Source organism: Channa argus, chromosome 8 (genome assembly GCF_033026475.1).
Source record: "Channa argus isolate prfri chromosome 8, Channa argus male v1.0, whole genome shotgun sequence".
NCBI classification, from domain to species: Eukaryota; Metazoa; Chordata; class Actinopteri; order Anabantiformes; family Channidae; genus Channa; species Channa argus.
This window is the reverse complement of record NC_090204.1, coordinates 17,509,259-17,535,876: the sequence shown is the minus strand read 5'-3', so window position 1 is coordinate 17,535,876 and position 26,618 is coordinate 17,509,259. Positions and strand designations below refer to the sequence as shown.

The 26,618-nt window shown below is 40.5% G+C and overlaps 3 protein-coding genes across 8 annotated transcripts in view; 1 reads left to right on the top strand and 2 right to left on the bottom strand.

The window, feature by feature from the left end:
- nr2f6b (nuclear receptor subfamily 2, group F, member 6b) overlaps window positions 1-4,039 on the bottom strand; it is a 9,592-nt gene extending 5,553 nt beyond the window's left edge. The window contains exons 1-2 of one of the 2 annotated variants that reach the window (XM_067514679.1): window positions 2,036-4,039; window positions 918-1,012 (exon numbers count right to left, since the gene is read on the bottom strand). In XM_067514679.1, the coding sequence (XP_067370780.1) occupies window positions 918-1,012; window positions 2,036-2,304 (364 nt within the window). In that variant the 5' untranslated portion in view covers window positions 2,305-4,039. The remainder of the gene's footprint in view (window positions 1-917; window positions 1,013-2,035) is intronic. The other variant, XM_067514678.1, reaches the window with a different exon arrangement.
- On the top strand, window positions 2,096-26,618 carry babam1 (BRISC and BRCA1 A complex member 1). Of its 5 annotated transcripts, XM_067514681.1 has the most exons (10): window positions 19,208-19,349; window positions 23,545-23,984; window positions 24,077-24,135; window positions 24,221-24,341; window positions 24,467-24,545; window positions 24,640-24,667; window positions 24,771-24,900; window positions 25,049-25,135; window positions 25,231-25,434; window positions 25,866-26,618. In XM_067514681.1, exons 1-9 carry the CDS (start codon window positions 19,328-19,330, stop codon window positions 25,429-25,431), a joined length of 1,167 nt encoding a protein of 388 aa, XP_067370782.1. In that variant the 5' UTR covers window positions 19,208-19,327; the 3' UTR covers window positions 25,432-25,434; window positions 25,866-26,618. The 5 variants fall into 5 exon arrangements, with proteins under 5 accessions (XP_067370785.1, XP_067370782.1, XP_067370783.1 ...); XM_067514684.1 differs by lacking the exon at window positions 19,208-19,349 and adding an exon at window positions 2,096-2,235 and having other exon boundaries at window positions 25,231-26,618; XM_067514682.1 differs by having other exon boundaries at window positions 24,643-24,667; window positions 25,231-26,618.
- Window positions 14,411-21,992, bottom strand: ushbp1 (Usher syndrome 1C binding protein 1). Its single transcript, XM_067514662.1, has 14 exons — window positions 21,825-21,992; window positions 20,779-20,993; window positions 20,428-20,558; window positions 19,947-20,110; window positions 19,569-19,751; window positions 19,101-19,342; window positions 18,426-18,566; window positions 18,136-18,224; window positions 17,885-18,020; window positions 17,447-17,681; window positions 16,836-16,991; window positions 16,205-16,302; window positions 15,044-15,154; window positions 14,411-14,946 (listed from the first exon to the last, which is right to left on the bottom strand). Exons 1-14 carry the CDS (start codon window positions 21,828-21,830, stop codon window positions 14,781-14,783), a joined length of 2,073 nt encoding a protein of 690 aa, XP_067370763.1. The 5' UTR covers window positions 21,831-21,992; the 3' UTR covers window positions 14,411-14,780.

Genomic DNA, 26,618 nt, shown 5'->3' with positions numbered 1-26,618 from the left:
TCAGGGGACCTTCACACTATAGCCTCTGAAGTTACTGTAAATTTTTATTTGAAAGAGCTCAATGACCCGGAATTGTTCAAACGAGGTGAAAATGACACAGGAACATACAAAAATAAATATATGACTTAAACCAGAAACATAATGTGCAAAAATAGGCACAAAATGACTGTAAGCTGACGTGAAATGCCCCCAAAACAAACACAAAACGTCTTATATTAAACATTAAGGAACTAAAAACTGACCAACCAACTAAACAAACAAAAAAAGACAGAAAAACATCCAAAAACAAAAAATCAATTAGCATAAACAAACTCAAAGCAACCAAAAAATTTGGGTCAGTGGTGGCCGTTTCCCCATCTGTGCCGATGGGCCCATTTCATCAAAGTCCATTCATGACCACAGGGAATATTTTATCCCAACTCAGCCCATATTGCTAAATCCTTTCAAATAGGAGTTTTGACTGTCTATTTGTTGTTGCAAGTACTGTACAGTGGGTTTTCGAGCTTTTCTTTTAACTGAAAACAGCTGTTTGCTGTGACTAAACACAATGCTGCCAGTGCTGAGAGGGGGCCAACACAGCTGTGACCATGAAACCAAAACAATGAGCTGAAAGACACTAATAAAGCTGAGCATAAGCGCAGAATAAGGCTGTAACTTTTCTGTAGCTTCATCACAAGAAACTACTTCCTTCACCTTACACATTGTTAACATAAAGGATATTATTACTGTTAATGCAGCTTAAAGTGAAATATTCTCCACCACTATCAAACCTTAAAGTACAACAAAAACCTCAGATATTCATTTGACATATTTCCCTCTTAGTTTTCCGACTGCTGGGCAGTGTCAAACGTGGCTGCTAATCCTGAAAAACACTTTAATCTCTTGTGTATATGCTGTAGATTAGGGAACTTTGATACCTTCTTTTCGCATCCCAACACGAAAACATTTCTTCAGACGACAGTATTGGCACTGGTTGCGATGGTGCTGGTCAATTTGGCATTCTCGATTTGATCTGCAAACAAATACAGTACTATACATTATATTAACCTGGGATATACTTCAGATTTTCAGAATGAAGCAGCTACTGCACTTTGATGAGTAATGAAACAAAGAGAGAAGTCTAGTTGCCATGACTGCACTCCCTGATAACCTCACCTGGAGCACTGAGCATCTTGCCTGACTTCCAGTGGAGTGAAGTTTGCATTTACATGTTTGTCTCCACCCCTGTTCTCCCTCTCAGTGACTCCTATGATGAGTGAACTGTGGGAGCTGGTGGGGCTGAAAAGCTATCAAGGCTGTGACCTTTGTAAATCACCAGCTCCACACACCCTTGTGTTGTCTTTTACAGCAGGATGAGGTTTGCCAGCACTTTAAAAGAGAGAGCGTGACACCTTCCCTTCAGAGTTTCTGTATTATTATGTGAAAGAAATGACTGTATTCAGTAGCTGAGAGCTCTGCGTGTAAGAGCAGAGAATTGAGTTGCAACATTGTGGCCCTGTGGTGAAGAATAATGGGAAGGTTGACCTTCTGAGACAATCCATCCTCACACGGCTGACCTTCAGGGATTTCATTTATTTATTTTTTTCTAGGGTTGTTTGTGAGACAAATCCAAGGTCGGAACAAATCATTCCGCAGCACGTAACAGATTTAACCTCCTATCTCCTTCATGAATGTGAATAAGTTCATAACAGCTTATAAAAATCTACATTAGAGCATTGTTTCAACCTCACAGTTTAGCATTTATAAGCATTACATTAAGATTCAATAGATAGATAGATAAGTTTATATATATACTAAATGGTTTGTAACACACTCTATTGGATTTTAAATGTAGGGTGCCCACAGGAGGAGTTATAGCTTTTGATTTGTACATGTAACATTAACATCTGCATAACAGCAACTATTTATTGCATATCAAGTAGCATTTAAATTAAAACGCTGTGAAAAAAGACAAAAAGCATGTCAAGTAAATAAAATGTGCCTTTAATAATGCTGCATAAACTGACTTCAATCTGAATCTGCTTGCAGCACCTACCTGCAGGAGTAGCTGAGGTTTCGCCGGATGCTCCTTTTGAAGAAGCTCTTGCAGCCCTCGCAGGTGAACACACCATAGTGCTTCCCACTGGACTTGTCCCCACACACTACACAGTCCACCACACAGGCCTTGTCTTCATCCCCTACGTCCACGTCGCTGCTTCCAGCCTGGGGTGATCCATCCTCTTCCTCCCTCCTCAGGTAAGCCTTCTCCCCCAGTCCATTGGTATCCCTGTTGGGGTTGCCCCATCCCCCACTTACCATGGCCATATTCTCTAAGACAGGCAGCCCTGTGAGTGGATCATACACAGACCCGCCCTGTCCCCAAGGTCCCAGTTAACCTCAAAGTTTAAAAACTGATTCCAGACTGGAAGACAGTGAATCCAGGTCTGTAACTCAAGGCAGGTTTTGTCCGAGAAGATTAAACGTGTTAGGAAAGTCGTTCTTTGCTCCCCCACATTGACCTTTCTCCCCTTTGCCGTCTGGTTGGACTGACCTGGAGGTCCTTTCCAGCACTGCTCTCTCTCTCTCTCTCTCTCTCTCTCTCTCTCTCTCTCTCTCTCTCTCTCTCTCTCCTTTAATCCCTCTGCTCTTACTGTTCTTGTTGTTCACCCTCTGGTTTTCTGCCCTGACCTTCGATCAATGGCTCTAAAGCTCTGAGAAAACTTCAGACGCACATTAAATGGTTCAGAGTTCAGGTAGGATAAAAGGGCGCAGCCTTGCCCTTTTCACAGGAAACAATAAATTACACTTTGCCTCCCTCTTCCTCTCTCCCTCCCTCTCACTTTCTCTCTCCCTGTCTCTCCCCTTCAAAGAAGTAAAAACCTCACCTATGTTTAAGCATTGCAATGAGGGAGACGTCTAGCACAGCCCCTCTCTCTCTCTCTCTCTCTCTCTCTCTCTCTCTCTCTCTCTGCAGACAACTTTCTCCCAAAAGGACAAGCAAGTGGGAGGAAAATGAAACAGCTCTCCTTCAGGCAGGGTTAAACTGCCCTGCCCTCTCCTCCAACTTATAAACTAGTCCAACCAGTTTCTGCCATGCAGCAGTGTTATCTGCTGATCTGAGGGAGTTCTAGTTCAGACTCACTCTTGACTTGTCGAGGCTGTTATTAAAAAGAGGTGACAGTGCTTAAGATGAAATATTAAAATATATTCTGCCCTGAAAATGCTCATGTATCCCAAAAGAAAATTAAAAAGAAACACTTGCTGCCCCTTTCATTGGCTTCCTCAGAGAAGATGACTACAGAGCCACTTCAGATTTTAGATAAAATGAGTTCTCTGCCCCGGCAACACTTTTCGGCCCCTGCGAATACCCCAGAACATCCACAGTATGTAGACACAGATTCCACACTTGGGATTAAAATAAAAGTAGCGGCGAGAAACACAATGCAGTCCTTTCAGTCCTGGAAAATGTTGTTTCTGCAGCAACAAAGTTCATTAAAGAAGTCCTCGTGTTCTTCTCTCTGTGGTGCAGTGATGTTTTCTTGTGGCGAGCCTGTGTTGTCAGAGGCTCAAATGTCACTGAAAAAACAACAAGCCAAAACTAAAGCACAGTTGAGAAATCTCCTTAGATGCAGTTGCACCTCCTCTCTTCTCCTTCTCTTGTTTTGTCAGTGCTTGTCCATCCAGCAGTAACAACCAGAGGCCAGAACTGCTCTGCATTCCCTGTCAGCGAGTCACAGTGTACTGTTGCACTCTTTATTATGCTGCCAGTCCTTTTTTTTCCCCCTCTCCTCCCTTCTTTCTGCTGGCCAGGGCAGGAATAAATTAGGCAATCAAGCGCAGGAAAAACACAGTCACAAACCTTTTAGTGAAAGCCAGACGCTGCAGTGGAGAGCAGCCCAGAGATAGCCTCCTCTCCTGCTCCTCTCAATCCCCTCTCTGTGTCGCTGCCTGGCTCCCTCCTTTAGGGAGAGTGAGCGTGTGTCTGTGTGCTGAGGGATTTGACACTGCTATTCAAGCCCTGCCGTTGCCATGGCGCTGGATGCCTTATAAGGCCAGAGAAGTCAAAGAGCACAGAGTGGGCCACAGCCCCACACACACACACACACACACACACACACACACACACACACACACACACACACACACACACACACACACACACACACAAAGAATGCCTGGCCACCTGACTGGCTGCCTGTTTCTCCTCTGACCCCGAGCTAGCCTGGGAGCAAGAGGGAGTTAACCCCAACACTGCTGTAATACAAAGAAGGAGTGTGTGTGTGTGCATGTGTGGGTGTGTGTGTGTGTGTGTAGGAGGGGGGGCATTCATCACACAGCAAACACATGGCACTCATGCTCATGTTCTCCACTCCACTCTAATCCTCAAGACTTCCTACAACTTTGTTGACCCAATAACAACAGGGAGGGTGTGTTGTTGTTGAGCAACTTGCCAAAAGGTTATGCGATACTGCTTTTCACACCTGCTGCACACACTCTCAGGTCAGTGTGTGAAAGATGCGTGGTTGTGTTTTTGCACGTACATTTTAAAGAAGTGGTTGCTTTTTTACAGAACATTTGGAAAGTCTACAAAGAGAGTAAAGAGACAGCAGTAAAGTGTGATTTTTACTCCACGTCTTACAGTGCTTGTTAAAATTTGCATCCACTAGTAATTCATTCACACCCATACCAATGTTCATGGCCAACACATTCAATACAATAGTGTGGCCTATAGAATGGAGCGAGATGGACACAGATAATGGTCGGACATCAGGGCTATGTCGGTGGATGGGCATCCACTGTAGCACAGCTGCTGTGTGTTTTCATTACAACACCTTCCACAGATGTTTCAGCAGTTTGTCAAACCCAAACCATGTTGACCGGGATCACATGATCAGGTTTTTTCTGGCTTCAGAGAGCTCTTTCAGAGCCACAGAAAATATTATACAACTGTCTACTTGGGTTGTTTTTTTCCTGCTGAGATTATGGTAGGCACAGTAATGTAATCACGGTCTGAGATATTTACACAAGCAAATTCTTGTTCTTTTGGAGGAAGTGTTCTGTTTCGGAACTGTGGAAGTTGTCGTGCATGTTTACGGTGCATGTGTTAAACCAGGATCACAATCTTTTCCCTTATGTTTATGTTTTGGACCCAAGCTAGCTCTGTCCTGCACAGCCCTCTCTCTTCCTGCTCCATATGCTCAGCTGCACTCCCCAGAGCCCCTCAGGTGTAGTGAACTAAAACTTTCTAATACGGTATATGAACTGATTTTTTATGCAAACCAAACAATAATTTGTCATGTAACCCATCCATCGTCTTGGCAGTAGGCATCGCTTCTGAGGAATTTCTGGCCTGCTTTGTCTGTAATACCAACAGCATTGTCATGTTAAGGTCTCCAAGAAAGGGGAGGACAAAATAAACAGTCAGAGTCTGCAACCAAGGTTTCCAATAACGGCCTCCAAAAGTAGGTAAAAAAAAACACAGAGGAGGTATTCACTGCTGCTTCTAAACATGCCCGGTGTAAAGAACTGCTGTGTTCCAGAACGTGTTTGCTCATCACATGGTTTTATAGGAATTCCCCCTCAATGACAAAACACTTTGTCCCTGGAAGCTTCAAAAGTAAATCTTGTTGCTCAGAGGATGTGCTAATGTCAGAGGAGCAGGAATAGGAATGGCTGCTCTTGCGCAATTTTCTTGTGAGTGATCTCAATACTGCCTTTTAAATGTGAGCATAAGATTAATTTAACCCACAACTGTCACAGGGAGACTTGCACAGGGATATGTCTTTTATAAACTCAGACTGCTTAAGCCTTACTGTATTTAGAGATGCACATTCGAACATATTTTTCCTGTCTATATTTTTGCTGGCCCTCAACAACCTCCACTGAAAGGTCTTTAAGAAGCCATCTCTAAATAGTGATAAAAGCAAGAAAGATCTTTTTCAGTGTTCATATCAGCAACTGACTATTGTTTAGAAGAAACATGTGAAAGAATGTAAACCTGTCCTTTAACAGCTCAGTTATCATTTAAAAATACAAAATTATTTGCCTTGCTGTTGTAATCGCTCTCCAAAGAATCACTGCTACTGAAGCTTTGAGACATAGACAAGGTTGTTTATGGCCCTGCTACTGCTACAGTGTGTCTGAAGGAACAGGGACACAACACATTTGTTTGGGTATTAGCTTGAGTGTGCATGTGTGTTCAAGCATTATAGTGCATATAGTTACACTAGTGTCAAAAGATTTTAGACGTGTTTTTTTTTTATTTTCATGTCTGTGTCAGTGCGTACATGTGCCCTTGTACATTAGGACATATGCCCAACATATCTGTGTGTGTGTGTGTGTGTGTGTGTGTGTGTTCGTGTGTTCTTTGCTCTTTGAACTGCAGGTCAGGAATGCAGCTGCTCCCAGCATGAAGTCGACTGTAGTGAGGTCTGGGCATTCTCAACACAGTCAGGAGTCCAGCACCAGCAGATTAACCTTCACTACACTCCTTCACAAAAAACATCAGTACTGCACAAACACTATATAGGGACATTAGCATATTTATGATAATCCACACTTGCTAATTAAATTTCAGCTCATTTCCAGTGAGAAACACATTTATTTTTATGAAATGTTTCTACTTCTGCCAGTGCTACACTGGAGCTGCAGCAAAAGTAACACACAGTATTCAAACACATCTGCATATTTGCACGAACTGAAAATATAGATGTTATTGCATTGGGAAAGTTCCCTATAATTATGCTAAACAATGACATTTTTTCTTGTTTGCATTGTATATGTGACGCGGAGACCGACTGGCATGTGTATACACAGGCTTAATCCGTTGCGGCACAGAAGGCTGTTGGACCTGCTTCGTTGTCATTGCCTTTTTAACAGATTCACATTTGTGCTTCTTTAATCTCAGAGCCTTGGTTTATTGTTTCACAACTGGATATTTTAATTTAATGATTGAAAATTACCCAATAAAACCAAGGGGATTTTCATGTTTATTGTACAGCCACTAAGTATGAGATGACTCAGATGATCCTCTGTAAAAGTGGACTGATTTTTTTGTCTCAGTGTGTCTAAGTGTGTTAACTGCATTAACTAGAGAGGAATCTTAAAACCGGGGTAAAAGTTTAACCCTGAGGAGTAACTCTTGAGTGAGCAAGCAATAGCACATGACGCCCTGCTGCTTCCTCATTAGCCCCACTGCACTTTGGCCCAGAGGAAAAAAAATCATCTTCTCCCTCCTCTATCTCCCGTTCTCACAACAGTCTCTCCATCCATGGGCCTTTGACCTCGAGCCAATGACGGAGCAATTTAAAACAAACAGGGCACTGGAAGCTGCCAAAGAAAAACATCTGCTGTGGTGATTGCAGAGCAACATGCATTGTCCAATCAATATTTGCCCTACTCCTCACACAGGACCTGCTGTAGGTGGTGAGAAACTTCCCATTCGCTGCATTTTGTTGGTGTCATTCTACAGTATCGTATTCTCTGTATGCAGACAAATCAATAGAAAGTTACTGTAATGGCAGTGGACCTTTTTATCTTACTGCAAAGGTTTCAGCCTTGACTTCACTATGACCCAACCACATGAACTATAATGTTTAAAATGTTCATGCATTTATTGTAGTTCTTAAAATTATATAAAACATGTCTCAGCACTTTTGTGGCAACACCGTTTAATATCTAATTGAAAGATTATTCACAGTTTTTTTAAAACTAGACTTATTTCATCTGAATTAAATGAGATGTGTCCTGGCTGGTGTGCACTAACGTGTTAAACTGTTAAAGATCCAAAGAAATAATCTCAGTGGCCTTTGTTCCAGATATAATTTTGTTACAGCATGTCACAACCAGTAAGTAGTAAGCTTAATCTGTGCTTGTAGCCCTGTTTTTGTTTAGTTTTAGTCTTTTGTTTTTTTGGCATCTGCAACCTACAGTAGCCATTTCCCAAAGTTTCCAATGCTAAACTAAGCTATTGCTCCCTGGCTTTGGCTTCGTGTACAAATTCAACAATTGTATAATTCTTAACAGTTCCAGTAGCAAAAATAGGTCAAATGCAAAGGCAGCAAGTATTTGTTACCTTTAAACAGTTTCAAGTTGCATAACATGGTGTGATGTTTTATCTAGTTGTCCAGTCACCCTCCCTATTCTCATGATTCTTATGAATGCCATATCGAAGTAATGCCCTGAAGGAACTTCTTCAAATGAAGCCCAAACTTCCACCTGAATTCACGGATGAACCGATTAAATTGTCGGAGTTAAAGGTCAAAGTAACTGTGAACTCGTGTCCGTTCATTCTTGTGAACATGATATCACAAGAATCCCTTGAGAACATTTCTTCAAATTTGATACTAACATTCAACAAGACTCGAGATTGAACTGATTAGATTTTAGGGTTCAAAGGTCACGGTCACTGGAACCTCACATCTGTGCATTTTTGTAAACGTGGTATCTCAGGAAGAGCTTTAGGGAAATTCTTTAGATTTGCCATAAATGTCCGCTTGGACTCAAGAATAAACAGGTTACAGCTGGGTGTTCAGAAGTCAAAGGTCAAGCTCACTGTGACCTCACATCCTTCCTTACTTGTAAAACTTGGTGTTACAGGAACATGTTAATAGAAAGTCTGTTAATTTGCCACAAGCATCCACTTGGACTCAAGGATGAGCTGATGAGATTTTGGTGCTCAAAGGTCATTGTGACCTCATTTCTATTGCAATATAGAATATAATATTTGCCATATATGCATGTAAAGTACAACTTGAGTGGTTCATGGTGGCATACAGATAATTCTAGTTTTTACTTGTTCTTCTGGCCACATGTTGGACATAAATACATTCCAGTATTTATAGCCTTGTTTTAAAATCTTTGACTTTTAAATGAATAGTGTTGTGGCCTTTGAACAGCTGATTGCTGAACAAAATCAGTGATATTTTAACTTACCAAACCAGTGAGTCAAAAGATGCTAAATTCTTTGTATAACTATGGGAAACAGTTTTATTATTATGGGCAACCTTTTTCACATTTTCACATTGTAGTCATTTGACACATTGACAATATATGATGCAAAGCTTTAGTAGAGCTAATGTTTCTTTATGATGAACAGAAATGATAAAAATGTTTTCAATCAGTAACATTTTAAACTGTCTGAATTGACACTAAAGTGCAACACATCCATGTTTGAACTTTAATGTCACAAAAAATTCAGACTTCATTTGCAAATTCTGACCTTCTGTCCTTGGTGATGCTAAAGCTTTATAGCTTAAAGGTTAGAATATTCAAATCAAAATTCAAATGGATTTTTTTAAACAGCACCTTCACAGCAAGTATTGTGTTGTTTTGTAGTGATTTCCCTGTAATTTGTATGGAAGGCCACAGACGCTATAATTGCTTTTATGGTTGACCTTTTTTTCTCTCAGTACATTTAACATGGATATCTGAAAGATTTCAGATCTTGATTGGATTCTAAAATGAAACTGATGATTTTAACTGTGATTGTGCAAACACTATGTGTTTGTAATAAATAATGAGCTGATCTGCAGGGTTATTTACTTAAAAAACTATTAGCTTAATGTAAAATAATGAGCAATGACAAGTTGTCAATATGTTGCCAATAAAAGGCCCATTTAAAAGATGAATTTCTTGTGCTTTTAAACATCCAATAAGCCGGACATTTTCAGACAGGACATTAACCTTAAGCTCTCTGCAGCCACAACAATTAGGTCATTATCACGTGTGCTGTGTCAACAACAGGGAAGGTGGACCCAAGCAGATAAACAGAGGTGCAACAGGTGTAATGAAGTGACTTTAAGGGGAAAGAAATGATCATAAAGCTGACAGGCAGTCATAGGAACAGCAAAAACAGGTCCCATGGTGACAAGAACAAAGCTGAGAACACGGAAGACACGATAATCAGGCAAAACACTGGGAGAGAAAAAAATTTGAAAAATTTGAAAACAGGTGAGCACATAGCTGTGGGGAGTCAGTTGACAGTATATGGTGGAAAACAGCAGGCCTGAAATGGTCCAGCAGGGCATGCTGGGCAAAATGTACAGGACCGGGGCAGGAACAGTGACATATGCCAATGTTAAACTTCAATCTGTGTTCAGCCTGTTACTTGTTTGTGTCATCTGTTACCTGCCAAGACACTGACCATAGGTCAACTAAGGTTCCTGGGGTGAAAATTTACCTAATGAGCTCAGTAAAGACAACTCAAATGCTTTAACAGGATTAAACCGAGGACACTCCCCCTGCCACCTTTACCATCTTACCACCTTATTGGTGTAATCTACTGCCCAGCAACTGACGACCTACCTGACCCCATTAGCTCATCTGCTCTGCAGCATTCTGTTGGTCTGGACACTGAGCCGTTGCAGCCAGCTGTCCCAACAACAGAGAGGATTCATTATGTAAGATAAATCAATGTAGAATATTTAGGTTCATTCACGTGGTGTTTATTCTATTTTTGTGTAATGTACTGCAACCTATGTAAGATTAACATTAAGGAAATGATGTGAGACTTTCCCCAGGATCCACTTCTTGTACAGAAATGCTAATGTATGCAGGTTGTTGAAAAACATGATGAAAACACAACTTTTGCAAATATATAACATATGACTCTTTCTTATGCAAGCTACACATCTCGGCAAATTGATTTTTATATTGTGCTGCAATGGATAAAACCCAGTGAATTCTGCTAATATGGGGAGACCTGGTCAGATTTAGTGGGCCAAGCATGAACCCTGGTTTGTCAGTGGCAATGGACCTTTGATGTACGTCCTCCTCCATTGTTCTCCCCTGTCATTCACTCCTAGACTCTCTTAAAATGGCAGAAATTCTCTATGATTGCACTCATTTTTTCAATGGTATTAAAAACTAAATGTCATTTGAGTGAAGCATAATGCATCATTTCAGGCTGAGCTGTTTTATTTTAATAGCACTGCTGAGAGACTGATCATTTCCAGAGCCTCATTCTGTAAAGTACTGAAGGATTTGCACACTCAGGGGTCCTTTGATATGACCTCTGACTATATGGTTGTTGGATTATGCCATCATGCAAAATGCTCCCATGTTTTATTATTTTCAAAACATTTTCCAGATAAAATGAAAGTGTGATGGTTATTTATTTGCTGTTATAACTGCAACAGCTACTCTTATGATCAAAAGAAAAGAAAATGCATACATAATCCAAATGCGTGAAGAACAGTTTAGAAATTAAATTTTTCTCTGGATAACTGCCCTGCAAAACTGTGTCTATATAGCATGAGTTTGGTCTTGTCAACCTGCCTATTACTGCTGAACAAAGATATTAAATTATTTCAGCGTCTTCTAAAAACAGCGTTTTCTCATAGGTTGCAGTATTAAGGACACATAGTCCATTAGAGGGTAGGCGTGGGTGTCAGCATTCACAATGTCAAACAACTTATTCAGAGCACTAACAAGCATTCATGCAATCATTTGATAGGACCAGAAGCATGAACATCACCTTAATTAGCCTTGTGTAGTTTTACCCAGACAGGTTTCATTCTTTATCTGGTGTTGGCCTGTTGGTCTGGGCTGTTTGCCGTCATTATCTAAGTAGGTGAGAGCACAAAGTGGATGCGATAGGCCGTTTGATTGAGGTCACATCTCTTTTGCGCTACTCCGTGATGATACCACCCTTTCTCCCTGACCTCTCCATGGGCCGACTGTTGTCCGAAAGCTCAGGAGAGAGGTGTCAGGTCAGTGTGGCAGCATCCCGGGGCAGGAGGAGATGAGAGGGAATATGGAGTGGTTGTGACAGGTGAGCTAATGGCTTGGAGAAAGAAAGGGCATGTGGATAAAAGAACAGACTGTGATCTTGTTACACAGCTTACACAGGGACAACTTATTAAAATGAGGAACGGATCCAAAGAGTAAATGAGTTGACCTTAAACCCCTGGGTCACTAACCCCCCTGCTGGTGTGTGCGTGATTGCATCCACCCCCACCCTGATTGACAGCCTCTGTCATTGTCTAATAATGGTTTGGTTATTTTTCCCAGGCACTGAAACACTCCCTATCCACAGGCTCAAGATCTGGCTGTTACATGTGGGGGGTAGAAATGTGTCCAGAAATGTGAAGCTTAAATGTTAACAGATTGTTGCAGACTCTATATCACTCAAAACACAAGCTAAATGCTCCCGTGTTTGACTTTCTTACCTTAGTTATTAGTGCAGTTTACAAACCTGTATTTCAGTGCCTATTTGATCACAGGTGTATCTACAATGACTTTATCACAAGAAAGATTAGATTAGACCGTTTACACGTTTATGTGGCATCAAGGTTACAGCAAGGTTTCATTAAAAACATGCACATTTAAAGGCATGCTGGAAAAAAATGTTAACTTAAAAGCAGTTCAAACATAGATACAAATATATGAAGTACAGAACTGTTTCGAGACGCTTTAACGGTTTAAATGAGAGACTTTTCATTTTATATTGTTTCAACCACATTTATTTATCTGTCTAAGTTGTTATACAAATTAAGATTTTAAACATGTTTTTAGCCTCTTTTTTGGGGGCACTATATATTTCAGATAATTTCCTGAAAACGTTCCTTATATATTTTCCATAATATTAGCTGCTATTTAATTATTCATTTTTAAAATAATTCTCCATACTGTAGGGATACTGTACAAGTTTGATAATGGACATGGAATGTGGATATGAATTGCTACAGCTGATCGTAGAAATCTACCTGTGAAATAAAATGATTGAGTTAATTGTATTTATTAACTTTTCTACTTTCTTCTGACATTTTAAAGGTGTGCTTTTTTGTTTGAGTGATTGTTTTAGTAAACAACAGTATAAAAAAGCAGAAAATTTGTGAATTCATCAAAATTGCATAACATAAATGTTAGGCTCTCAGAGATAATACCTTTTTTTTTTATTTAAATTGAATTTGGAGTGTAAGACCTGGACATAGGTAAAGGATTCTTTGACCACTTTATAGATGCACATATAATAAGTGAGTCATAATCCAGGACCTTTAGCCAGGCTTTATAAAAACACCTTTTCAATCCTTGAGACATTTGTGCTTATTGTGTCCCCTTTGATGGAAGAGTCACCCAGAGGTTACAACAATCATGTTTGAACCCTTTGATGAACTCAGAAGCTTAACATAGATCTTAGAGAGAGGGAATACAAAATGGACCGATAATGGTATCATCTGCTCTAATGGCAGCTATTTGCGATGGTGACCTGAAGGTATGGGTGAAAGGCAGGGAGGACTGGACCTCTGCCGTGACCTCTGAACGGGAAAGGGCAAGCTCAGGCAAAAGTCAGGGCGTCAGGAGCTCGCCACCTCGTCTGGCACTCTGAACTCTCCATTCACAGACTCACGCAGTGGCCAGGCATCACTGTGACCCTGTGGGTGTGACGATCAACCTTTGCCTTAACCTCCTGACCACCGGTCACAGCTGCAGCTGACCGACCTGGTCAGGTCAGGGCACAGGGTCGGCTGTAAAGGAGGGGGGGGCAGAGATGATTGAGAGATAAGTGAGGAGAGAAGATAAATGAAGAGGAAATCAAGGATAAAGGCAGATAAATGGATGAATAAGGATGAAGAAAAGAGGGAAAGACAGATATGAAGGAAGAGGTGGTAACAGGAACAGTTCACCCCTAAATATCAACTATCACATCTTAAAATCACTTATCTTTTGTGGTATAGCATTTATTCAGCTTTCCCTAAAAAAAAAAGGGACTTTGGTTCCGCCTGCATTATTTTATATTTATTTTTTTAACATATCCTTAGAAAGACAATTCCTATCCTAAGGAAAAAGAGGATAAATTGTAGGAATCTTGAAATAGTAAACAACAACAAAAACAATTTTCTGATGCACAAACTATTCTTAAAGCTTCTTTATAATGATTTTCTAATGATATTGGTGATAGCTTTCCCTTTCATGCCTCATCATTGGAAACAATCAGAGTTGTACTGAAAATACTCAAAGACAAGCAAAGGTCGAGCGCTCACTAATACCTTTGTTTTAAGGGGTCATAAAGCAGAACGTTTGGGAACATCTGTGTTAATGTACTTGATTTTAAACCTGGGAGCCAAAATATGGGACAGTAACACAAATACATTTAATATCTCTTCAATTATCAGTAATTCAATAATTACTTATTTGTAGTTATTGCAGAAAATGACTATGGAAATAGTGAAATCGTGAAGATCACAAGAACAGGCAAAGTGCGAGACTGTATGTTATGTGCACATCAGCCATTGTCCTGGGCCCCATCCCCCTTCATTGTCGCCACAGCCGTCCGGGAGAGGCTTTATATGGGAAAAAGCACATGTGCTCTCCCAAGTGTTGGTTCCAAGGTCCTCATACGTTCAGTCTTTCAGTCAGCGTCACACATTCATGACTGTGTGACAGCTGTTTCTCTGAAATAAGGAATGTGTAATGTGTGAAAGTCAAGTTCTGGAATCTGTGCAGTTTATTGGCAGCACGGTTGAGAAGACTCAAATGACAATAGACGGAATGTTACCTCCTTAGATACTCCAAAGCTAATAAATGAACATAAATCTTCAAATGTCATGGCTGAGATGAGAGATGAAACAACATGGAAGAATGGATGTATAGGTATGTGTTTAAAAGGAAGTAAAATTACAGCTATTCTATTAATACAACAAATTCTACAATGATGGGAATGCAAAGATGGTAAAAACTGTACAGTATGCATTTTTTCATTTATACACAGAAGCAATTAACATTCTGCAGAATTTAAGAAATGTAGCAGATGCTGATAACATTTGGACATCAGAATGGCTGATTTTCCAACTGTGGAATCACAGAACAGTCTCTTCCCGTCTCCAATCCAGAGCTTCCACTGCAGCTTTTGGTGCTCCGCTCTGGTTGTGTTGACTCTCCATCATGGCCGCCACTTTCTGCTCCAGCCTCCACACCTGCTCTCTGTACTTCCGCCGAAACTGCCGGTACGAACTCAAGGCCTTACTGCAATAAAGGTCCAATATTGTGTGTGCACATTAGCTTTGCAGCTTCTGCTTTCAGATGCAGAAAGATGTTGATGAACCTTTCTGGTCATATTTACCTTTGAGCTTGTGTGAGCCTTGCAATCTGCTCTCCATTGTCCCTCCTGTCTGAGAGGACTGTGTTCAAGGAGTCCTGGACTAAAGCTAGTCTTTTTTTCAGGGCTTGTTCCCTAAAAGGGGAAAAGAAACTGTAAGAACAGATGAAACAGAAAGAAGAACATAATGGAAAGCTTATTTTTTATGTTTGCTTAAAGAAAAATTATAAAGTATATGTAATGGATCATCAAGACTTCAGATTAATGCAATGCGGTGATGCAGTGACTCATGTACTCAAGGCCAGGTAAGGAAAAGCCTGCTCCCTGAAGCACATGGCAGGAATAAAGAACTAGAAGCTTTTTATGTCCGGAGTCTGCAGTTCAGCTGATAGTGTTCCTAAGCAACAGATTAAAAACTCAGAGATGGCAACAGATGCCTCAAGGATGTTTTTTCTACACAGGCAACATTCATCAAACATCTTTTTAAAACCGTGAATACTTAAACTTTACCAGGTGACATTTTATTCATCTGGCATCATTAGAAATAATTTGTCACCGGTTATGATTTAATAACTCTTAATAACTCTTAATAACAACCCCTGTAACAACAACTTACAGGGGTTGAAATTTTTATATAAGAAAAGATTTTAGCCAGTCCCCTTTCCACAAAACAGGTCCTATACGGTATATTGTCTTAGAAGTTCACTGGCTTTCGGCTTGTCACCACAGCGGAATGTTTTGCACACGTCGATTTGGCATTTGGCAGTTTTGTTCGCCGTATCCCCTTCCTGCCACAACCCTCCCATCTTGTCCAGACTCAGGACCGTCCCAGAAATTTTGAGAAATTAAGAAAGTTGTATTATTATTACACTTGTATTATGATAGAATCTTCTTTTCCTTTGGGCTGTTCTCTTTCAGGGGTCGCCACAGTGAATCATGTGCCTCCATCTAACCCTGTCCTCTGCATCCTCTTCTCTCACACCAACTAACTTCATGTCCTCTCTCACTACATCCATAAATCGCCTCTTTGGTCGTCCACTAGACCTGCTGCCTAGCAGCTTCAACCTCGGCACCCTTCTACCAATATAAGTTGTATTATGATAGAACAAAATGTCAATAAAACCTTGACTTTATGATGTCAATTATACATCCAAAAAAAAAAAAAAAGCTAAGGTCACATGTCACCTTTGCAGGATGGAGTGCAGCTCTTTCAGAACGGGCCTGGTTCGAAGCCCAGCGACGTCCTCATCACTACATAGTTTAGCTGTGGTCTCATAGAGCCTCTGCAACATAACATTTAAGTAGGATTAGAGAAAAAAAAAAGATCTATATAAATGTTGAGTTCTGAGCAATTAATCTTTACAAATTGGTTCATTTACATGTTTTGAAGCCTAAGAAAGTAAATGTAAAAGCTTATAGAAAAGTCCTAAAAAGAAACTTTTGTGCAGTTTTTTACTTGGAAATTGAATCCATTGAGGTACAAAAGTCTTCATTAACTCCTTGTGTTTAGTAATAGAGAGAAAACAGAACAGTAGTTCCGTAGCTGTTTCGCTCTTCATCTTTTGACAATGACAGAGGTGAGTGGTGTGAGACGAATCTGTGCTGCAGTGACAGGACAGCTCAGCAGAAGACCTTGTGGAACCAAATTATCCTTCGTGGCCTGGAGGGATTCTGCTTTAGTAGACGTGTGATTTCCCATGTGGGGTACCCAGATCTGAATCGGGCCTGTCACGTTCTGCTCCCTCTTGCTCATTTCACCTTGACTTTGTATTCTTTGAAAAAAAAAAAGAAAGTCTATGTGAAGATTCTGTCCTACCTGTTGTTCCGTTTTATGGTCCTCCAGCTCCTCTGGACTTTCTAGGACAAAGGCTCCAGCTGCTTCCTGGGCCTTGTGGGCCATGAAACTCCACTCCAGACACCTTAGTTCTTTCTCTTTTAGGCGGGTTAGAGCTCGGAGATCTGACATCTCCTCCTAAATAATAATTGAAACATTATCTCCTGGGGGACACGTGTTAAAGGTTTAAACAATTTACACTAGGAAGTGTATGTTTTACCTGTCCTTTAATCCTTAGGAGTCTTAAGCTGTTTTTGAAAACTTTGGATTTTACCTTAGTGGACCACATTAAAAGATGTTTACCATTGAACAAGTGATGTGATTTGACTGGGGAATATTAAAAACATCTCACACAATTCATTGAGTTCAGTATCTTGTACACATACACACTGTGATTTATGTAGACCCAAATCAGTGTCTACAATGTAGGAATTGTGAGCTAAGTGTAGTTTTATGTAAAACAAAAAAATAGGAACAATTTCCCTTTTCTCTAAGGTTTCCACTGTTTTGTTTTTGTTTGTTTTTTTGTTTTCTGTACACGACAGGATTTATCACACAAATATAGACGCAGTCCACAAAGCCACAGCTCGTACCCTGACAGAGATGAGTTCATAGAACATGGATGCCTTGTCTTTCTTGGCGTCAGGGGGTTTAGTGTTATCTTTGGTCACATGTCCCCCTCTTGATCCAGCCAACTGATCAGTTTCCGTGCTCACTTTGCCCTCAACTCCTGGTTGCGGCTTAGGTGGACAAATGGCTGCCCGCTCCTTTTTCAGGCACTCAATTCTCTGACGGAGAATAGTCTCTCGATCCAGCAGTTCAGGGGTCCTGTGGGCTTACAGATAGTGAGTGAGACACAACTGTAATATATTTGAATTAAAAACATGTTTTCATACACTTTTGAAATCATTAATATATTTTATAGATCTTCATATGCTTCCAGTCTGACCTTTAGTCACTGACACCTAACTACCTTAAGAACCATTGCTCTTGCTGTGCTTGAATCTACAAAGAGTACTTTCAAATGTCACCTCTGCCCTGCGTGGCTCTGTGTTTCTGTCTCTTCTGTGACCCCTGCTGCTGAGAAGGAGGTGGACAATTCTTCAGTTCCCATTTTCCTGAGCTGAGCTGATGGACCACTGGGCTGCTGTCTGTCACCAAGTGCCTCTGATGACAGGAATAACATGTAAGGCCAAATGTGTGTTTGCGTGTGTGCCAGTGACCAGCATATCTACTGTATATATATACTAGTATGTGTACTCTTAAAAGTTGATTCAAACACCTGCTGAGTCGGTCTGCAGAGGAATGCTTTGCTGCCTCTTGCCTTCGTAAAGTGACAGTAGCTCGCTGTAGGCCTCTTCACATTCCTCACTGTCAATCACAGCAACAGAAACAATTTACAACCACACAGGATGAGAAGAAACTAAAAACATCTGATAGATTGTCTGTAAGAATGCTGACCTCTGCACATTCAGTATTTAGACACACATCAAAGAGCATCATAACAAAGAATATATATGTGTGCAGACAAGCCTTTTTTACTGGTGTGTCAGGTGGGTTTTACATGTGTACCAGTAGCTGAGGGCCATCTGCAGGGCAGAGCAGTCAGACTCTAGTCTGCTCAGTGTAACACTGATCTGCTCTGACTCTCCCTTCCTTCGCTCCAGAGCTGCAGTCAGGCGTTCATTTCTGGATTTCAGCCTCTCAATGTACCTGAGACAACGGCAGAAGGATGAAAGGGTCATTGGAAAGACCAGGAATGAACATAGTTGTTATACAAAATATTCATTATTCAAAATATCTACTTAGGGGGAAGCCATCTTCAAAGGTCAGACTAGCCATAATTATAGGTGAACAAATAATTGACAAATGCAAATGGATAACCTATTCCTACTGCACATGAAACTCATCAATAACAATTTAAAAGACGTTTACGATTCGCCTTTTCTTTGACCTATTCAATCTTTAGAAGTAAAAGTCAGATTTGTGTCGTTTCTAACTTGTTTATATCTCTCAAAACATGTGCATCACATGCTTGGAAATAAATAGTCTGACATTTTTGGAAATAATGTGTCACAACCAGGAAGAAACAGCAAGCCTGATTCTGTTCAAGGGTAACAAAATCCACTTGAACACAAAAATATTTTTATGCAAGAAATTAAATATTTTATAAAATGTAAAAAAAAAGTGTGAATTAAGTCATTATGTGATACTCATTAAAAATCCAGAGCTGCCCCTAACACTCACCTGTTCAGTCGTTCGGTTTCGGGGTCCAGGCTGATGGGGCTGGGACAAGGACTGCCTGAGTTAACAGAGCCCACAGAAGAGCTGTCTCCACCAGCGGATGTTACAGTTCTGGCTCTTCTTCTGTGGAGTAAAGGAGAGCCAGGGTAGGGAGGAGAAGCCCAGTCTGGACTGAGACTCCCAGCAGTGGACCGGTACGAAGGAGATCGATTGCCGGACCTCCAGGCCTTATGGAGCCCTACCAGCTGAAAGGCAAGACAAGGATGAACTCTTTTTTCTTTTTAACTCTTTTATTAAATGGCCAATATCATAAGTATTCCCACTAACAATCATCTTCATGTTCTGATGACAGACTAAGTCATTACATTGGTATGTATTTTTTAATATCACATCTAGCCACCAATAATAATTTTTTCTAAGCTGAAATCCAGCCTTTTTTTGCATTGCTCTCACTCAAAAAGCATCTCTAACCTTATTTTTCTCTTCTTCCATCTGACTCATGTTGCTTTGTGCTCTCTCCTCTTGGTGATTCTGGAGAGTGCTTTTGAGAGATGAGTCTCGCTTATCCACATCTAGCATCTCCTCCTGGTACTGGTTGTTCAGCAGGCTTGATGGGCACGAAATCCCAAACTCTCTTTCCATTTCATCCAATATCTGCAATGATACACGTTTCTCATAAACATGTCAACATGTCAAAAACTCTGACAGATACAAAACTCCTCCATCTTTTTGGCAAGAGGAACATATATTTTTATTTTTATTGATGGTATTCTATCAGAGGTTTTGCCAGTGTCATTACAGAAATTCAAAATGAATAATGTAATATGATGATTTTACACTTGTGGATACCTGAGCGGCCTTGACCGAGCTCTCCTGAGCTGCTCTCAGATGCTCTCTGTGCTTGCCCTGGTCAGTGGCTCTGATTGGAGCAGCCCAGGTCCTTCTACAGCTGATGGAGTCCTCCACTGATGATAAAACCTCCTGCAGTTTTGACCAGACAATGCCACTGCCCCCTAGAGGATGAGAATTATGTTGGCTGTTGGATGGTCACATTGGATGAATTGAGCGTTGGTTTTATATTCTAATAGACAATAGCCCCTACGTACTGTAAGAATGAAGGACAGAACATATAAAAAGGTTCCTTACAGAGTTTTTTCAACGTGCTTTCCATCAAGACAAAGAGTTCTACAGACCTGTGTTATGATAATGCATGAATCGACGAAAAAAACAATTTTCCTTCTCTAGTGGAGAAAACATCACTGACATACACCACATGTGCACAGATGAGATTTGCTGGACAAAGACAAAGATGCACAGTAATGACACCAACCTTGGTCATTTAGTGGAGGTTTAGCAGCAGAGAAAATGTGTCTCTCCGGACTGCCTCTGACCAACCTGTGGGACAGAAGATCTGGGACCAGAGGCCTGGATGGCACCTGTGGTCTCAGATCATCACATTCACTGGAGAAAAAGAGTTTCAAACTGTTAGTATGTACAGTACTGCTAAGTTTATATGGGGACACGCTACAATCTGACTAAACTATTTATGGAAAATGTTTAAAAACTAATTCTAACACAGTCTGAAATCAGATCAGTTTCAGTTTGCGGTTGTTATTAGTATCAAAATTAAGCACATTACTCTTGTAATTGTACACATCTCATCAATCGTCACTGTTGTTACCTTGGTGCTTTTAGTGACCCCATCTTCTTGTTCAGTTCAGCAATGATGCTAAGCAGCATTCCCACTTCAGCCTCACACTGAGCCAGTTCTGCTGGGGAAGGCTTAAGGTTTTCCGTAGGGTCAGAGCCCTCAGGGTCAAAAGCCATGGACTCGATCACCTCCTTGTCACACCTTGACCCAGTATCCAGGCTGTTGCATCTGACCCGACAGGAATCCTGTGGCAATATGAGGATATGTTTGAATAATTTGTATTATCTGGTGATACCACTTATCTTTGAGTGATTTCTGTGCAATTGAAGCAAATATCCTATTTTCTCCATTTAGTTCTGCTCATATATGTGAACTATAAAGTGCATTAAGTGTTGTCTTGCTCCAGTCAGAGGGAACGTTAATTTGAAACTTGGTAAAGTATCAGTATCTACCCAAATCAAATTTCTGTTGTAATATTGAAGCAGACATTGTTGTTGCATTGTTTAGCAGCTATTGTTTTAAGCAGCGGAAAAGGAGGAAACTAAAACATCCTGAGATCCTACTTCCTGCCTAGGAAATATTTGGGGCTAAAGCTTTTTTTTTTTTTTTACTTTGCACAGCTAATTACATGAAACATTAAATCTTGACAAAATGTCCCACTTTTATTCTGTTATAAAGTGAACATTATGCCTTTTGATGTGACACAATGATACAGTTTCTAAAGTCTATATCAATCATCCAAAGTGAAACATACTGTATGCCATAGATGGTAATATACTTCAGAATACACACCGCTATCATTATGCTTTTAATAGTAAAAAGGTACAGAGAGTCTATCCAAGCCTACACCGGGCAAAAAGCAAACACTAACATTTGCAGTTTCTGGCCTTTTGGCATCTCAAATTCATTTGAGTGTACTGTCATATAACAAGCAGAATGTGTGTATGAGACATGCACCAAAATGACAGTTTTACATTTCATTACAATCTCATAGATATTGTTGCAGTACTTCAATACCCTTTATGTTTAGCGACATATTGTACAGATTAACACTCAAATACTTTATCAGAACTTACCTCCATTTTTTCGTTCTTTGTGACTGAAGTAGTGATTCAATTTCTCTTGTGTCTATACATTTAATAATATGAAGAGATGTTTACTTCACTGTCACTGTTTAGTTTGTGTTGTTATATTTTCCAATCGTAAGTCGATGCGTCAGTTTTCTCCCTGTATGCCTGCCTGCAGTGTTTAGGGGGATGAGTGAAGTAAGTGGAAAACACTCAGAAAGTCCTCCCCACCCATTGCCCGTCACTTTGTGTTCTTTCCTGTTTTGTCCACAGTTTGATTTCATGCCTCTAAGGGAAGTTGAGTGAATATGCAGAGCTGCTCTGCACTCAACAATTACACACATAAAGAAAAATGCATGTGTGTGGCAATCAATTTGGACCAGCATAACTGAAAGACCACAGTAACACTAAAGGTTAAAGAGGATTTTTACCATCTGTCTCTGTACAGTTAAGAATAGGGCTAAACCAGTTTTATTTACTTTACCCAAGCTGGAAAAATGAAGCCAGTCTAGCGGTGGCTGCTCTACAGTTTGCAGAACTTTGCTCACAAGTGGTCAACTATGATCACACATGAGCTATACAAGCTTCTTTTTCATGTTGGACTGCATTTCTTTATTTTCTGTGCATCAGTGATGGTAAAATCATAGTAAAAGATGAAGTGGGAGGCTGGGAATTAATCTATCAATCAATTAGCATAACTTATTGGTCTTTATTTTCCACACATCCTGCAGCTTCAAAAGCAGCTTTTACTTTTAAAATAACTGCCGTAGTGGTAGACGTAACATTCAAGTAGTGGTAGATGGAGTAAATCATAAAGCAGAAATGGAGGCGGAATATTTACTAACCAGATAAACTCTATTACCCACAATGCAACATCACTGAACAGTTCTTGATTTGATCATTTCCGGTGAGGAAGTTGTCTGTTCAAAACAAATATTAGCTCCTTGTCTAAATGTTCTGTAACTTTCAATGAGTTTGTGCTTAATTTCATCGTAGACGTGTCGCAGATATTATTCCGGTAGGTCTGCTTCTTGCTTAACACGTAATACACTTCACATCTCATCTGCTTTGACCTAATGGGGTTTTTTTGAGGTACGTAAAGCAAAGACTGCTAACATTACTGCGCTGTCACCAGACCTCACTTTGCTTCGCCAGCCTGTTGTCACAAACAACACTGTAACTCACCGGCAGACTTTTTCTGCCTATTTCTAAACAAATAATCAAATCTGTAAGTGTTGAATTATTTTGTCATACAGCTGTCCCAGTGTCCCACACATTGCACTCGATGTCCATAGAATCGAACCTTGGTTATAACGTTATGTGGACAAGTGGTGTGCTGTAATCTAAACTTAGGTTTAGTTTAGGATATTTAGAGTTAATAAACAGTTCTTGCTTGAATGCAATTGTTGGTATCTTTAGGGAGATAGACAGAACGACCCATTCCAATATGTGTGGGTCACAGCCACAGTTTGATGTTAAGGGAATTCTGGTCGAAATTTTAGTTTTTCTACGTATATTTCAAGGTTAAATTTTAAGTGGTGTAAGTCTATTTTCATGTTGCTGTGTTTTCCTCTTGCTTTAACATGAACTTAACCTTCTCCCCAAGCTCAACCACTTGTCTCTGCCTATTCTTTCTCCTCTTAAAATTTATAATCAATCTTTAAAATATAAATATAAAAAAAATAAAGTATCTTGCACTTGTTTAAACTCATTACATCTTCCTCCTTAGTCGCCTCTGTATCCATGGAGACACCTGAGCCTGGCCCAGCTGATGGAGAGGAGCGTTTGGTGGAGCTGCGTCCGCGTACACGCTCCAACCCTGAAGGCGCTGAGGATCGCCGCAGTAGCACAGGTAGCCTGGGAGGCAACAGTAACATATCTCAGCCCGCTGTGGGCAGTCGTGTTGAAGGGGAGGGGGAGGCCTCGACAAGCGACAGTCCGGCGAGTTCCACCACTACGACTGTTTCAACAGCTGCAGCTCAGACTGTGGTTCCTGCTGCAGCTCCAGCCACGGTTGCAGCCAGTGCCACAGTGCCTCTCTCCAATGCAGCTGTCGCTGCCAAGGAGAGGCCGAAATCCACACAGCAGCAGCCAACTTTGATACACTCGGTCCCCCCACCGCCAGAGTACCAGCTCCGTGTCCCCCGTGTCAACTGCCCAGAGAAAGTGGTAGGCCTACATGATAGTTCTGAAAAAAAATTAACATTACATTGCTTTCAGCATAAGGGTTATCATATCTGATGTTGTCTCTCTTATAACAGATTATCTGCTTAGATCTCGCTGAAGAGATGTCTTTGCCAAAGTTAGAATCTTTTAATGGGTGAGCTACTGCAAAACACTTGTTACATTTCAGCAGCGACGTTTCATATTTCATCACGGTCTGATGGGACTCTCTTTCCCCTTAGGTCCAAAACAAATGCTCTGAACATATCCCAGAAGATGATTGAGATGTTTGTCAGAACTAAACACAAGATTGACAAACGTCATGAGTTTGCTCTGGTTGTAGTCAATGATGACGCCCTGTGGGTAAGTGCAGAAACATTTTAATATCCAAATGTTGCCTACTGTACATGATGGACCCATGCCATATGTCATATATATGCCATGCCATATGTCTCATGTTTTGTAAGACTATTATGTAAATCTCTCAGCTCTCAGGCTTCACATCTGACCCCAGGGAGCTGTGCAGCTGTCTGTATGATTTGGAGACCAATGTGTGCGAGACATTCAGTATCCTTTAATTCAAATCTTGTTCTTCAACAGTTAAATTAGATTGCATACCAAGCAATAGTACGAGGTAAATTTCAGCCTTAACTGTCCTCTGTAGACCTTGAAGATCTTCTTAATGTAATGTGAGTAGAGTACTGTCATACTACAAACCCTTTTGGTCACATAAAACAAATGAAAAGTGTTCCACTGAGGGTCATTACTTTACTTCTTCTGCCGTCTTTCTAGTCACCAGAAGATCGAGCTACCATTGATGGAGAACGTTCAGACCGTCCCACCGCCGTTTGTGGTGCGGACGGTGCTCATCTACAGTCGTCATGCAGGACAGCTACAGTTCAACCCTTCTGAGGCTGTTAGTGTGAGTACAGTGCTGCTGAGATATCCCCTGTACTTCATACCCAGCATCAGTATTTTATACAGCGCTTTTTTAAAACATTTGTTTTCCCTCCTGCTGTGACCGGCACACTTCAAGTGAAAGTCGTATTTATTCTTGTGGCCTTTTACAGAAAATGCTTCAGTCTCCATATTTTTTCTTTGATGTGGTCTACCTGCACAATGGGGTGGAGGAACAGGGAGATGAGACGAGCTGGAGAGTGAGTGAATCAGTGGATAATAGTCTTGAACATGTGTATATTGTATTTAATTGGAAACTTCAGTAGGTAATGTGTGGCATGTTTTATGTTTCCAGGACAACTATACGTCTTTCTGCAACCTGGACTCAAAGGGCATGTGCTATCACTTTGAGGTGTCCCTGAGCGGACCTGCCATCGAGCTGCACAACTGCATGGCCAAACTTCTAGCTCACCCTTTACAGAGACCTTTCCAGAGTCATGCTTCTTATAGCCTGCTAGAGGGGGAAGACCCTCAGGACATTGAGGCGACAGTCTAAAATGTGATTAGCTCCTAAATCTCTGCTTCTCTGTGAAATCCACACGCTATAGGTTATTAGAAAAGACACAAGACGGATTTAGCAGGGTACAGTAAACTCAACCCCCGCATTTAGGTTGAATCCACACTTACCTACCATTTGGTTTTTCTTTTAAATCAAGAAGTAAAGCGTGAAATTAGTACGAGCCTGTGACAGTTTTCCATGGGTGCCCTTTTGAGACTTTGAGTAAATGAACTGTAATCTAACATACTGTTTCGTAGACATAACAACTTCTCCAACATTGCCTTGTAATTTAGTTGTGGATTTCCATTCTTTTAGTTAGTTTTTTTTATTTTATTATAGGGATTGTTTTGAATCATTTGTTCAATGATGTACAGTAATCTAGATGTGGCCTCACTTTCATTTCTTCATGATGATCTCTGTGGCGTCTATAGGTTGATGGTGAAAAGCCTACTCATACTGCTGGTCTAGCTGCACTAGAAGCACATTGGACATCATGCAAGAACAAGTCATATGACCTTCATTGTACTGAAGTGTTTCAAGGGAAGAGTCAAGTGTTTGAGAGATTTAGTGGTTCAGACCCATCTTACGTGTCATTAACAAGCTACTTTTTTCTTATTACAAATTATAGCGGGTTCATCTCTATGAATTTGGGGTCTGTATATGATGTAGTAATGGATTTGATAAATATATAAAGTGTATATAAAATCCTAATCCTGAATTATTACAGTGTGTTTAATTTTCGATTTTAGGGTTTAATATTTTTATGGACTAACTTCATAACAGCTTCCTCTCACTCCTCTTGCTCATGGTTTTTATTCTGATCTCTGTCCAGGATTGTCCTCTGTTGTATGTCTGCTGTATGTTTCAGTTTGTGATTTGACAACAGCAGCTGAGAATTTCTGTCACATTGCTTTGTTTGTCCTTGTATTACATTTTTGTAAATGATAAAATTGAAACAAAGCAGAACAAGAGCCTTCTTTGGAAATCTTAGTGTTGCTGAACATATTAATGGTTAAATCTGACCTCAGTTTGAAATGAGTGATTTAAAACAAAGTTGTAGAGTCGAGATTTAGGATTGACTTTTAGCATTTGTAGAAAATAAAAGCACAAAGAGTGTGTATGAATGTATGAAGAGAGGTTTCTTAATATGTTTCTGGTCAATTAAAAAACGCAGTTTAGTCATA

Bases quoted from the DNA above. Each gene is read 5' to 3' on its own strand.
- babam1 (XM_067514681.1), top strand. From the start codon at position 19,328: ATGGAGCCCTACCAGCTGAAAG. The intron at 23,985-24,076 runs GTAGGCCTACAT...CTCTTATAACAG, and splicing joins TCAACTGCCCAGAGAAAGTG to ATTATCTGCTTAGATCTCGC. The intron at 24,136-24,220 runs GTGAGCTACTGC...CTTTCCCCTTAG, and splicing joins AAGTTAGAATCTTTTAATGG to GTCCAAAACAAATGCTCTGA.
- ushbp1 (XM_067514662.1), bottom strand. The intron at 20,559-20,778 runs GTAACAACAGTG...CTTTTTCTCCAG, and splicing joins GGGTCACTAAAAGCACCAAG to TGAATGTGATGATCTGAGAC. The intron at 18,225-18,425 runs GTACACATGTAA...TGTGATTGACAG, and splicing joins CAGATGGCCCTCAGCTACTG to TGAGGAATGTGAAGAGGCCT.